The following is a 12,363-nucleotide window of genomic DNA, read 5'->3' on the forward strand; positions in this document are numbered from 1 at the left end:
TTAAACTCACAATTTTTGATGTGCGCAGTAATTTTGCAATATTTCCTAAAGTTCTTGATTGATTTAATTGGGTATTTGGAATACAAATGTTAAATGGTATAACCCAGGGGTAGGCAACCCGACACTGATGCCAGGGTGTGGCACGTGAAAGTGTTTTGCTTGGCATGTGCACCTTGGGGCGGATGGTGAGAAAGGGGCTGGGACTATGCTGTCACAACAATGATCAGGCCTGTAACGGCTCCCTTGCTGTCCGCTCCTGGAATGCCAATATCTTACAAGTCAAGCTTGTGGCTGCTTTTGGCACTCTGCCCAAAAATGTTGCCAACCCCTAAAGTGCCTACAATCCAAAGAGGTCAGACTAGATAAAGGGTAGGGACGGGGATACAAAAGTAGTACTCAAGGTGATAACATCATTTGCAATATTCTCTTGAAGGAGAAGCAGTCTGTAAGCGTGCCGCCTCGGTCTGTGAGTGCGCCACCTTGGTCTGGTGTGGGACACTTACTGAAGGGGGCTGAGGCTGGGGGCTGGAGACTGGGGCCAGGGGCGGGACGCTGGAACCAGAAACCGGGAGCCAGGGGCTGGAGCCGGGGGCCAGGGGCTGGGAGCCGGGGGCGGGAGCCTGGTGTGGGCTCCCCGGCTCCAGGGAAGTGCTCCACTCCCCCACATCAGGGCCAAGGAGTGGAGCACTTCCCCGGAGCCAGCAGAACCTGTGCCAGCCCCCCGCCCCAGCCTCCATCCCTGTCTTGCCTCACCTCGGGGAGGAGTCGCTGCCTGCCCCGAGACACTGCTTGGCTCCCACACATCACCTCAGGGAGCAAGGAGGCATGTGGCATCAGGGCTGGGGAGCAGAGCAGTGTCCCGGAGCTGGTGGAGCCTCACTGGGGCAGGCAGCGGCTTCTCCCCGAGGTGAGGCAAGGCAGGGATGGAGGCTGGGGCAGGGGGCTGGCATGGGCTCCGCCGGCCCTGGGGAAGTGCTCCACTCCTTGGCCCTGATGCGGGGGAGCGGAGCACTTCCCCGGAGCCGGGGAGCCCACGCCAGGCTCCCGCCCCAGCCTCTCCTGGCCTTTTCAAGGCTGTGCGCAGCCACACTTTTAGTTGTGCGTGGCCACGCACATGCGCACCTTAGAGGGAACCGTGATCACTTGTCTTCTCATATAACACATGAAACAAATCTATGGATATAAAGTGTAAGTATACTTACTTCAGAGTTAACATGATGTTGAGATGAATGGGGGAAGCTCACTTTTAACCAGGAAGTGTTAGATCACATATAAACATAGAGGGGGAGGGGCAGAGCTTAGTTTTGTTTTTAAGAGAAGTAAAAACATATGTGCTTGAGAAACTGGAAGAACGTTACTCATTAAGCAGGCAGGCAAAGGAGAGAAGACATTCAAAACATATTTTTATTAACTCGGGTGGATTTTTTTATTGCTTTACAGTTCACCTTTAAAATAAAAGCTGAAACAGCAAAATTGGTGGAAAATCTATGGGGACACTCCAAATCCTTAGGATTTGTAGATTTTCTGTTTGAACAGATTTTTATTGTTCCTGCTGATTACCCTAACAATCACTTTCAGGCACCAGGCAGCATGAGTTATGTTATCTGTGGGCATTTAAACAGTACTAGCAGGTAGTTGAGCTTTCCAAGCTCATTTTTTCCTGGACAGCAGAATGCCAAATAACTGTAGAGGCATGAAAACATGAAAAATGAGAATTATCTCCTCAGATTTCTTAATTTAACTTTGTTTAATCATTGCATTTGTCTTACTAGATATATTAAGTTATAAAATATTATATATGAACTGACACTTCTAGTTTCATTCTTTTGTTATTGCCTGGTCACATACTAGAGGAAAATGACTATGTCTGGGCCAAATGCCCAGAACATTTGAAGCATCTTTCTGAAACAATAGCAGCCTTTGTTGGACACCATCTGCTAGCAGATTTTTTTTTTAATCACTGTGTCTGTTAATAGAGATGCACTGTACTTCCACAAACTAAATTACTTTTATAGTCAGACTAAATACTAGTTTTGTAGTGGTTTTTTGCACATGTTGACTGCACTAAATTGTTGTACTAATGTGATAAGCAGAACACATAGGAGGTAAGGTGGCAGAATTATCTTAAAATTTTTCTGCCTCTGTTCTGTTAGGTTTATATACTGCACTTTTCATCATGTTTTTTATGCCTTAAGATTAAGTGTAAGTAATCCTATATGTTTAAACATGAGAGTTTTGCTCACCACTGTTTCAGGTTTGTTCATTCAGATATGGGTGACCTGATCTGAACAAACCAGACAGTAAACAGTAACGGGAGGAAAATATCGAAATAAAAGTATCTAATCTATCTGTTTTCTCGGTCTACAGATTTGTGTAGAACACTTAGTAGTGTTTTATCAGTCAAGTTTTAAAATGCTCCAAACAACAGCAATCCCACCATTGTCCTTGGAAGATTACAAAATGCAAATATATCTGTTAGGAAAATGTTGATACTCAGGTTAAATTTACTCTTATTTAATTTCAACCAGTATATGTTGTTACAGCCCCTTCATCATTTTTAACAGCTCCTTCACCGTCTTGCTTTTACACGTTCAAATATCTAACGGCTACTTTTTTGCAATACTACTTAGATGTCATATAACTTACAGATATTCAGCTCCTCAAATTTTTTTTTGTTCTGGTCTCTCAAGATCTATGAAAGAACACTTTTTGGCATGTATCATATTTCTGAATTGACCAAAACCTAGAATTACTACAAGATGCAAGGGAAATTTCCATCTTAATTTTTAAGCTAAAAAGTTCTGAATATATTATGAGTCATTATCTAAATAAAAAAAATGGGAACTTTTTAAGGTTCTCTCTGTCCTAGAATTTACAGTACTGTTTTGCGAATTCAAAAATGCAGAGGGGGGGTGGGGGTACATGGAATCCAACAAATGGAAGTTACAAAATGCTGAATACAAAGACCACAAACATTTGATAATTTACTATAATTACTATTTCAAGACAAAAGCAGTAAAACAAAGAAAGCATTAAGCATTCTTAAGCTAAGTACTCTGGGTATAGTAGAATAACACTACACATTAATGATCCCTAAAAAAATGCCCTATTATGGCAGGATCCAACCTTTTTGGTAGGCATACCACAAATGAGCCCCATACCCTCCCCAAGTGCAATTCTGACCCCCCTCTTCTGTCTGCTTTGCTTTCTGCTCCCAGGCCTGTGCTACCTGAATGATATACTGCTCTGATTTCTGCTTCGATCCCTGTGCTCCCTGCCCTATCTACAGCTGTACTGCCTATTCCCTCCCTGATCTGCTGTGTGCCCCACACAGAAACTACCAAGGCCACTTTTGACACGTGCATTGCAGGTTGGCCACCTCTACCCTATAAGATTTACAGTCCATCACTAAAAATACTCCCTTCTATTAGACTGCTTGTATAATTATGCAGGGATAAGTAAAGATTGTGTTAGTCATATAAGGCTAACCTAGGTTTATATTTTCAAATTGCTTAGAAGAGGAAAAATTGATAAAAATCAAGGTATACTGAAACTACAAAAAAACTACAATGAATAGTCATTCCATTTGTATAATCAGTAAATATTTTTAAATGGCTCACAGCAAAAGTGCCTCATTTGTTAAGCTATAGCTAATCTTAGAAATCAAAATTGGTTATGAACTGTAGTATAACTTTGTTTTTAAAAAGTATAGAATCTGGAACAAAACACAAAAGAAAGATAAATTATGAGTTTTATTGCTGGCATTTATACTGGGGGAAATTTCACAATATACCAGGCCAAGCTCTAGCTAACAAAATCTGAATGACTTAATGCAAAGACACATGTAGAAACTTTCCTTATAATTCTGGTATTGAAATTTCAGTATAGGTGATTAATAGTCACTGAAAATATATTCTCCTCTACATTAGCTCACTCTAACAAGTAACACCTGCTAATACTTAGAAGAGCTATAGTTATACCTTAACACAAATCTTAGTAGTCAAATTCTTGGAGTTGACTTTTCTAAAATGGTCTCTTCTTCACAGCATATTTAATGCAACCCTTCACTAAATGACAAAAACCGACTAGGTTTTGGGGTGTATAAAATGACTGAATTACCATCAAACCATGATTAGACCTGCCAACTAAATTTTTACCATAACACGCACAAAATATATTGTAGTATAAATAAAAACTATTTGCAGAAGATACTGTTAATTCAAAAGACTTAAGAAACACTGAACTATATATTCACAAAGAAGATGCTTTGCTGAAGTGTTTATGTCCCACAGCTGCATAAATCAACCTTTTCCCTCTGTATGGATTATCTCCATATGCTCTTGGTTTTCAGTTGCCCATAAGCTATTTTGCTGGCTTTTTCTCCTCCAAAAATGTGTATTTTCTCTTGATAATGAACCTTTCACTATGCTGGTTGCTGTCCAGCTACTTTCATGCATTCTTTCTGTAGGTGCTTAATGTTGATTTCATGTGGCTTAGCTCAAGAAAAAGAAATATTCTGTTTTCCTCATCAAGGATCACCTTGATTATCTTGAGCAAGACTTACTGTTAGCTACAAATATAAAAACGAATCCTCTTTTTCTGTCTCCTTTTTCTTTCAACTGTTTGGCAATACTATTCAGTATCAGTCAGGTCCCTATTAATATTCAGGAAATAAATTGCTTAGTAGTAAGTAACTGGATTTCTTGAGAAGTTTTATCCACCTGTATATCCTCACTATAGGCATGCTAAAGCCCCAGGTTTTTGAATGGAGACTTTTTGCCACAGCAGTTCTCATAGACCATACCATAGTCCTATCCTTCCTTGTGCCTCCCCACTAAGCGGATAACGGGCAGTACGCACTTATTCCTCAGTCCTTCTCACCTGCAAAGTGTTATAGCACCTATAACTCTGAGAAAGTAGGAAATGAGGGCTAGATACAAATGTGTTTGTAGGCAGCAAATCCTAAAGAACTCAAGTTACTGCTAAGTAACTTCTTGCTCCTATTAATGATTGTCCACATACAAAGACACACTGTGGGTAAGTTCCTAAATATATGCACCTTTGAACGGGTCTTAGTGCCCTGAGGCAAGCTATAACTGGAAGACGGCCTCAAGTAAACACAGCATGTACACCATGGCTTCTTGAATGACAGTGTTTGGTATGTAGCAAGCTCTAGGGGATTGCCTCGTAAGTGAAACTTATGAAGATGCTGTATAAAGGAGGCTATGCAAGTGGCTTGGGCTATGGTGAAACAGGTCCGTATCACAGACAGCAACTCCACTATGATGGTGTCATAGCACAATTTCAGGCATATCAATAGTCAGTTGGTTTTTGGGCAAATCACTGGAGCTTTAGATCTTTCAACTATAGAGACAGCCATAAACACTGTTAGAAAGGCTTGGTCCTACGCAGATACTAAGCTAGTGCTCTCTTACCATCAAGCAAATATAATAAAGTCTCATTCCAGGAAGAATGGAGCTTTGGGAAGTATACTGACAAGGTAATCTCTTGATTCAGGTATAATTTGAAAATCACCTTTGAGCAGGTCCTTGGAGTCATTTTATCTGGACAGAAGACAGTACCGGGACAGATCTGCATAAAGGCTTGGCTTTCACCCACCCTTCTTGCTGATATAATTACTACCAACAATGTCATTTGTCATGGAAAGGTTGGAACAACAAGCTATTCACCACAGGCTCAAACAGTGGCTCTATCTGGGATGCTACGACCAAATTCTGATCCTGCACCAACGAAGAAGAATTTTCTGACCAATGAGAAAGAATCAGTTGGAAATGTAAAGGTTATGGAAAACTTGGAAGGAAGTGATTATGATATGATCAGTTCATGTTCCAAAGAAGGAGAAGGCACAGGAATAGTAAAATAAGGGTATTGGCAGGTGTCAACAAACTCAGAGAAATATTAAAGTAAGGTCTCATGTGGAGACAGTTTGAAGGAAAAAGGGGTCCAAGAGGGGTGCAATTTCTAAAAGTCGTAGTAATAAAGGCTCAACATCAAGCTATTCCGATATGGTAAAAAGATAAGAACCATAAGATACAAATAAAAAAATCAAAAGAGCAACCTACAGTCAATGGACAGAAGGGTGAGTCACTAAGGAAGCATACCAAGGTATAACAAAAACTTGCAAGGGCACAAATCAGGAAAACAAAGGCAAATATAAGATGCAACTGGCAAGGGAAGTTAAAGACAGTAGATGGTTTTGGGAACAGACAGAAAAGAGATACCAAGCAAACCACGAATCTGCTGGTCAGTACTGAAGATGATCTATTAAAGGGAAGATGCAGTCTGCACAAGAACAAACTATGTCCAAATAGCTAACAAATTTAACACAGACAGAAGAGGAGCAGGGCTGCAGATTACAAAAAAATAAATAAATTGGTGAGTGAGGAGAATGCAGTAAACATAAGATAGTTGGACTTTAGTAAGACTTGATACAGCCCCATCTGTACTCTTAAGTAAACAAGAAACATGTGAGCTATATAAAATTACTACTAGATGTATATAATTGGCTAAATAACCGCAAACAGAGAGCAACTATCAATAGATCAATGTCAGAATGCAAGGAGGTTTCAAGTGGGGTTTCACAGGGGTCTATTCTGGGTCCAGTGCTGTTTGATGTTTTTATTGGTGATTTGGACTCAGGAATAGAAAACTTCCTGATCAAATTTGCAGATGTCAAAAAACCAGGAGGGATTGCAAACACTCAGAGGATAGGTTTAGAATTCAAAACATATTTTTATTAATGTTTAATTCAATACAGACATGTTAATTAAGACGATGAGTCTTGTAAACCAGGAACACAATTTGGACACTCTGGTACAAAGTGTATAGATTTTATCAACAGCTGCATCTTTGTCATTAAGCCACTGAGGGATTTTTTCTGACAGATTGCAGAAGTAGTCCCTAAAGAGTAGAATGAAATTCAACAATCAAATCCAAGATACTATACCTCAGAAAAAAAAAACAAATGCACAAATACAAAATAGTAGATAATCTGCTAGGCAATAGCATTGCTGAGAAGGAGACTGGTGAACCACAGGGTGGATTATAAATCAGAAATGTGATGCGGTTGCCAAAAAAATGCAATTTGGGGGTGTGTTAAAAGGGGCATTGTATGTAAAACCAAGCTGAGAGTATCACTCTAATTGGCATTGTTTAGACCTCCGCTTCACTACTGTATGCAGTTCTGAACTCCACAATTTAAGAAGGATGTGGAGAACTGGAGAGGATCCAGAGGTAAGTGACTAAGTTGATCAAGAGGCTGGAATGAAAGTTGTACAAGGAAAGACTGGGTTGAGAGATCTAGGTATGTTTAGTTTGGAGAAAAGGAGATGAAGGTGCGGGGCAGAGGAAGGAAATGACAGTAATTTTCAAATATTTAAACAGCTGCCATAAAGAAGAGAGAGAACAACTGCTCTCAATTGTTGCAGAGGGCATAACATAAATACTGTGTTTAAAATTGCAGATTTAGATTAAATATATGAAAAAAACCTCTCTTCCTCCAAGAACAGCAGCATAGTGGAACAAGGTGCCCAGAGAAGTTGTAGAATCTCCTTTCGTTAGAGGATTTCAAAGAAGATATTGGAGAGGCATTTACCTGTGACAGTAGAGAAATAATGCATTCTGCATTCATGCAGGGGGTTAGACTAGTTGATCCTTGAGGTCCCTACTACTAATACAATGATTCTATCCCACCATAGAACAGGTGCACATCCCACCATATGCAAGGAAACACCTTGAGGAAGCTGAGGTCAAAAAGGAGAGAACACACAGGTTGGCCATCAACAGGCAGAAAACAGAGCAAGATAGCTGCCAGATTTACCTATTCAGAGCTTATGGTAGAATTAGGATCAGGATAGTTGAAATAAAAATGCCAATTTACAAACATCATTTACAAATTTGAAAAGATAGTAAAAATGAACATTATGAATATAATGTGACTTCTGGTCACCTTTAAAACTTCAGGATGAATTTATGAAAAACTGAATGTTGATTCATTTTGACCCACTAACAGGTAGTCCAGGTCTCATGTAAAATGCTTGGCTCAATATCACTTGGGGCCAAGTCCTCATCTTGCTCACAACCTCTTTTAGAGACCTCCTTACCCATGCATCAGGAATACGTCCAAGGGTGCTGCAGAGTGCCACACAATGTTAGCACTGTTAGGTGTGAAAACATGATTCACAAGATTCAGACCATCTGCTATCATTTTTCTCATTTCTTTGTAACAAAAGAATTGCTCTACTTTTTTGTATGAGATGAATGAAAACTAGGAGCTGGCCTTGAGTCTAACAAGTGCCTTGGGTAAAAAAAGGTTGAGAAGCTCTGAGACAGTGTTGTATTGCAAATAACTATCATGTGGCTGGCCACCTTATGGATGGTATACAGTAGTCATTTTGACATCAATGAGAAAAACCATCCAAGAATGTAGGTAGTAGTTTAGGACAATTAAATCATCAGTAACTTATGGATTGATATTATTAACCTAAGATTATTTAAAATAGTAGTGTATATTCTATTAGAAGTACTCTTTAAGAAACGGTACATGAAAATGCATAGGTTTTTCACCAAACAGTGCTATTGTATACCCACTGTTTTCATAATGAAAATCAAAAACGGAAGATTCAATGTTATTCTTTATAAAGTTTCTTTCTAAGGAAACATCCATATTTCTAAAAAGTTAGCTATGTGAATTAGCTATGTTATAGTTTAAATATGCATCAGAAAAATATTAGAGCTAAACATATGGCGAAAAAGAACTGTAAAAATTCCTCTGCTGATTACCTTTCATGCTGAAACTTAAACTGAATGCAGCACATTGTGTTGCCATATAGGAAGCAAAGTTAGGAGCAACTCTGGCAAGTTTTGTGCAGGCCAGGTACTGCTTCTGGATTCCTTTACCACTTTTTTTCTTGAGAAGGCAATAAGAGATTTTGCAAGAGGCTGCCTAGCCTGCTCTACAGGTTGTTACATTGGCTGTTCTTGGGAACAGAAAAAGAAAACACAAAGCCAAAAAAATTCTGAGACTAGTGAATATATTCTGAATATTACACCCAGGACACACCAGGACTATTCTTTACCTTGGGCTTGAGCCACAGGCAGCAAGCCTATTGTTCCTATGTGGTACAATACTGGGGAGATAATTAAGTACTCTCTCCATCATATAAACAGCAATAGCAGCTGTCTGGGGTAGACAAATTTTGGAAAAAGTATAAGGGTTAAGTAATAACTATTAAATAAGTGGTCCAAGTTGTGAAAGTGCATATGGGCTGGATTGAGCATATTTTGCTATATACATATTTTGAGTTTGCACTTTTCTTTTGTGAAACTTTTGCTTAATGTTAACATTAGATGCTTATTCAAGAATATTTCTAGATAAAGGACTTCCACTGGGGTTGATTTGACTAGTGTTGTCTTCACTCCAAAATTTGGAAACTGTAACTATATCAGGAGCATTACAGTATATTAAAATATAGTATTATCAATATTAAATACAACACCATAATTTACCATTTCTATGCATTAAAATAAAATTGTGCATGCATTGCTTAAAATACAATGTTATTTTCTATCTCAATTTTTATTAGACTCCAAAAATTCCAAAGAGATACTTATATGAGACAAATTTTCAAGATATAAAACAGAAAATGCTGACTTGGGTAAAGTTACAAAACTAACAAAAATAGTTAATGAACTACTGGACCTGTGTGGTTCTGAGAAGCACTTAAAACTTTCACATTACTCAAAACAATCATTAAAGTATCACAAATCAATAGAATGTACCAATACCTTAACAGTGCATGAACACACTATGAAAGTTTTATGACATACTTCAAATGATGTGCTGGTTTAAAAGATAAGAAATAACAAATATTTTTGCAAATTTTTAATTCTTTACTAGCTATGTTAGCATAAAAATAGACTTCTTTGCTGTTATATGTGATAAGGTTATCTATAAAATTTCTTATACTTCATAAACAAACTTAAGTGTTTGTAGGAATCAAAAGCATCACTAAATGACTGTTTTTGTATACAGAAACAGCTCATCATAGTTTTTAAATCATTATTTCACAAAACAGTAAAATAACATGATTTTGTCTAGATTTTTTTTTTTAAAAACCAGAAAAATATTCAGAGAATAAAATGTTCAGTGTTGGCTGTATAAATCAGGTTCATAACAAGGTCTGGAAATCTGCACAAAAGTTTGGGTACAGAACACTGAATCCAACTGTCTCAAAGCGTTGCTCACTCAGACTCATTCCCTTCAGACAGCATTAGCAGCCTTTTTCTGACCACACTTGTCCCTTAGGAGTTTCCAGTGGAGTAATGATGTTATGGTTTTGGTCTCAATTCATGCAGGGGAAAAAAAAGCACCCTTTCACTTTCTTGGGGGGCATATGAAAGATGCTTCCAACATACATAGCAAGTTTTCATTAAAATGCATCTTTTCCTGATAACTTCATTTCCTTGAGACACCTCCAAATTCCTTCCCCCACCCCTATCATCTGCTAGATGTTTATATAGTCCCTAAAAAGTTCCAAGGCCTGGAAACTGTTTTGTCCGTCTCTTACCTAGAATAATTAATTAACAAGCCTCTGGTTCTATCCCATAACTCTAAATCTAGCCACATCAGTTAAAGTTAGCAGCAACTTTTACTTCCCTGTGTTGCTTGTACTGGATGTTTTAGGTCCCACCAAAAGAATAATGTACTACACCTCCAATTAAAGAAGAATAAAACTGAAAATAAATTAAAAAAAATTGTGAAACTTTATACTTGAAATAAGTGATTACTTCATATAAATGTTTTTATTTACACAATATTTACCCAAATTTAAAAATGATTTTTTCTAGCAGTGCTTATACTCCTTTGTATTTACATAAAATAAAATAGTACATTGGACATAAAATATTCCTGTTGGAAAGCTAGAGTAAACCTAGGTGGATTTTATAGGAGGGTTGTCTATCTATTAAAGAAGGTAGAGGAATATGAATTGGAAATTTTTATTGCTGGCATAGTTTACTCTAAAGGAGAACCTGAAGCCAAAAATAAACAATTTAAAATCCAAATTAAATTAATTAACACACACAAGGATTAGAGAATATGAACACCAAAAAGGCAGAGGATTACTTTGTAGAGCAGTGGCTCTCAACAGTCATTGGGCCATGGGCAGCAACACCGAACAAATAATATGTTGCAGAAGACATTACTTGTATTTCCCTGCGACCCTCATTTTCAGCTAGAATAAACAGTTTAAAAACTTATCAGATCTGGATAACTTACACCTAAAAGAGTTGGATGAGAAAATCCCTATAATTCCTTATTTAAATCAGTGGGTCCCAATCTTTTTAGACTCAAGGCCAGGGGGTGGGCAATTATTTGGGCTGGAAGGCCACTTAAAGAGTTTTCATGAGCTGTTGAGGGCTGAGGACCAATTGATCCTATCCAGCCTGCCAGCTGCCACAGGGAACCTGAGGAAGGAAGGCTGCTTTCTATGACACTCTGCACTGCTGCAGCCAGGACTGGGCAGTGCACAGACTCCTCTGCTCTGCCCACATCCATCTCCTTAGCTGCCCAGCTTCCCATCGACACTGCGTAGTCCTGGCATCAGGGCTACCAGCAGATGGGCCCACATGGGACAGGGTAGCACACTGCAGCACACTCAGTGGCCATCCTGCTCCCATGCTGTGATGAGTTGCTACCACTGAACCAGCTACTCCAGGCTCAAACCCCCTCCTCCCCACCTCCCACATGGCTGGCATGGATTCACCTCCTAGTGGCACTGTGGTGACGGTGGATCACTGCAATGTATAGGTGGGATGACTACTCAATGTACTGCATCATGCCCTGTCCCATGCAGGCCCAGCTGCTGGTGGCCATGGTGCCAGGACTGAGCAGCTACGGTGCCAACAGCAAGCTAGGCTGGGGGAGGGTGGGGAGAAACTGATACCGGAGGGGGGTGGGGGAGAGGAGTCTGCACACTGTAGCCCTCCCTCCTCAGGTTTTTGGCAGTGGCAGGCAGGCCAGATAGGATCATGGTAGACTGTATTTTGCTCACCTTTGGTCAAGGCACTCCTCATTAGACTGAAGGCTCCCATTGTTAGTTTCAAGGCATCCCCCAGCAAATGCCAGCTCTTGGTTTTCACTTATTTTTGACCACAGAAAAATAGAGTCATTTTCTGTTGGAAAGGACTCAGAAAGACTGCAATAACTAAGAAAGTTTTTAGTTCTATGGATTCCTATTTAAAACTTCTGCATTCATCTTGTGAAATATGTTTTCATACTTAACAGTACGAACATTGTGTGGCACCCCCGAAAGAATCTCAAAGCACTCCAGAGTGCCAAGG

General features: G+C 39.2%; 1 protein-coding gene across 3 annotated transcripts in view; it reads right to left on the minus strand.

Annotated features, from left to right (window-relative positions):
* Positions 1–12,363, minus strand: part of CWC27 (CWC27 spliceosome associated cyclophilin) — a 216,239-nt gene that overhangs the window by 115,117 nt on the left and 88,759 nt on the right. The window contains exon 11 of one of the 3 annotated variants that reach the window (XM_059725137.1): positions 6,750–6,921. The exons of the other annotated variants lie outside the window; for them this stretch is intronic. Coding sequence (XP_059581120.1) covers positions 6,765–6,921 — 157 coding nt within the window. The 3' untranslated portion in view covers positions 6,750–6,764. Of the gene's footprint in view, positions 1–6,749; positions 6,922–12,363 lie in introns of those variants that run through there. 3 annotated transcript variants of the gene reach the window in all.

Source organism: Alligator mississippiensis, chromosome 3, assembly GCF_030867095.1.
Source record: "Alligator mississippiensis isolate rAllMis1 chromosome 3, rAllMis1, whole genome shotgun sequence".
NCBI classification, from domain to species: domain Eukaryota; kingdom Metazoa; phylum Chordata; order Crocodylia; family Alligatoridae; genus Alligator; species Alligator mississippiensis.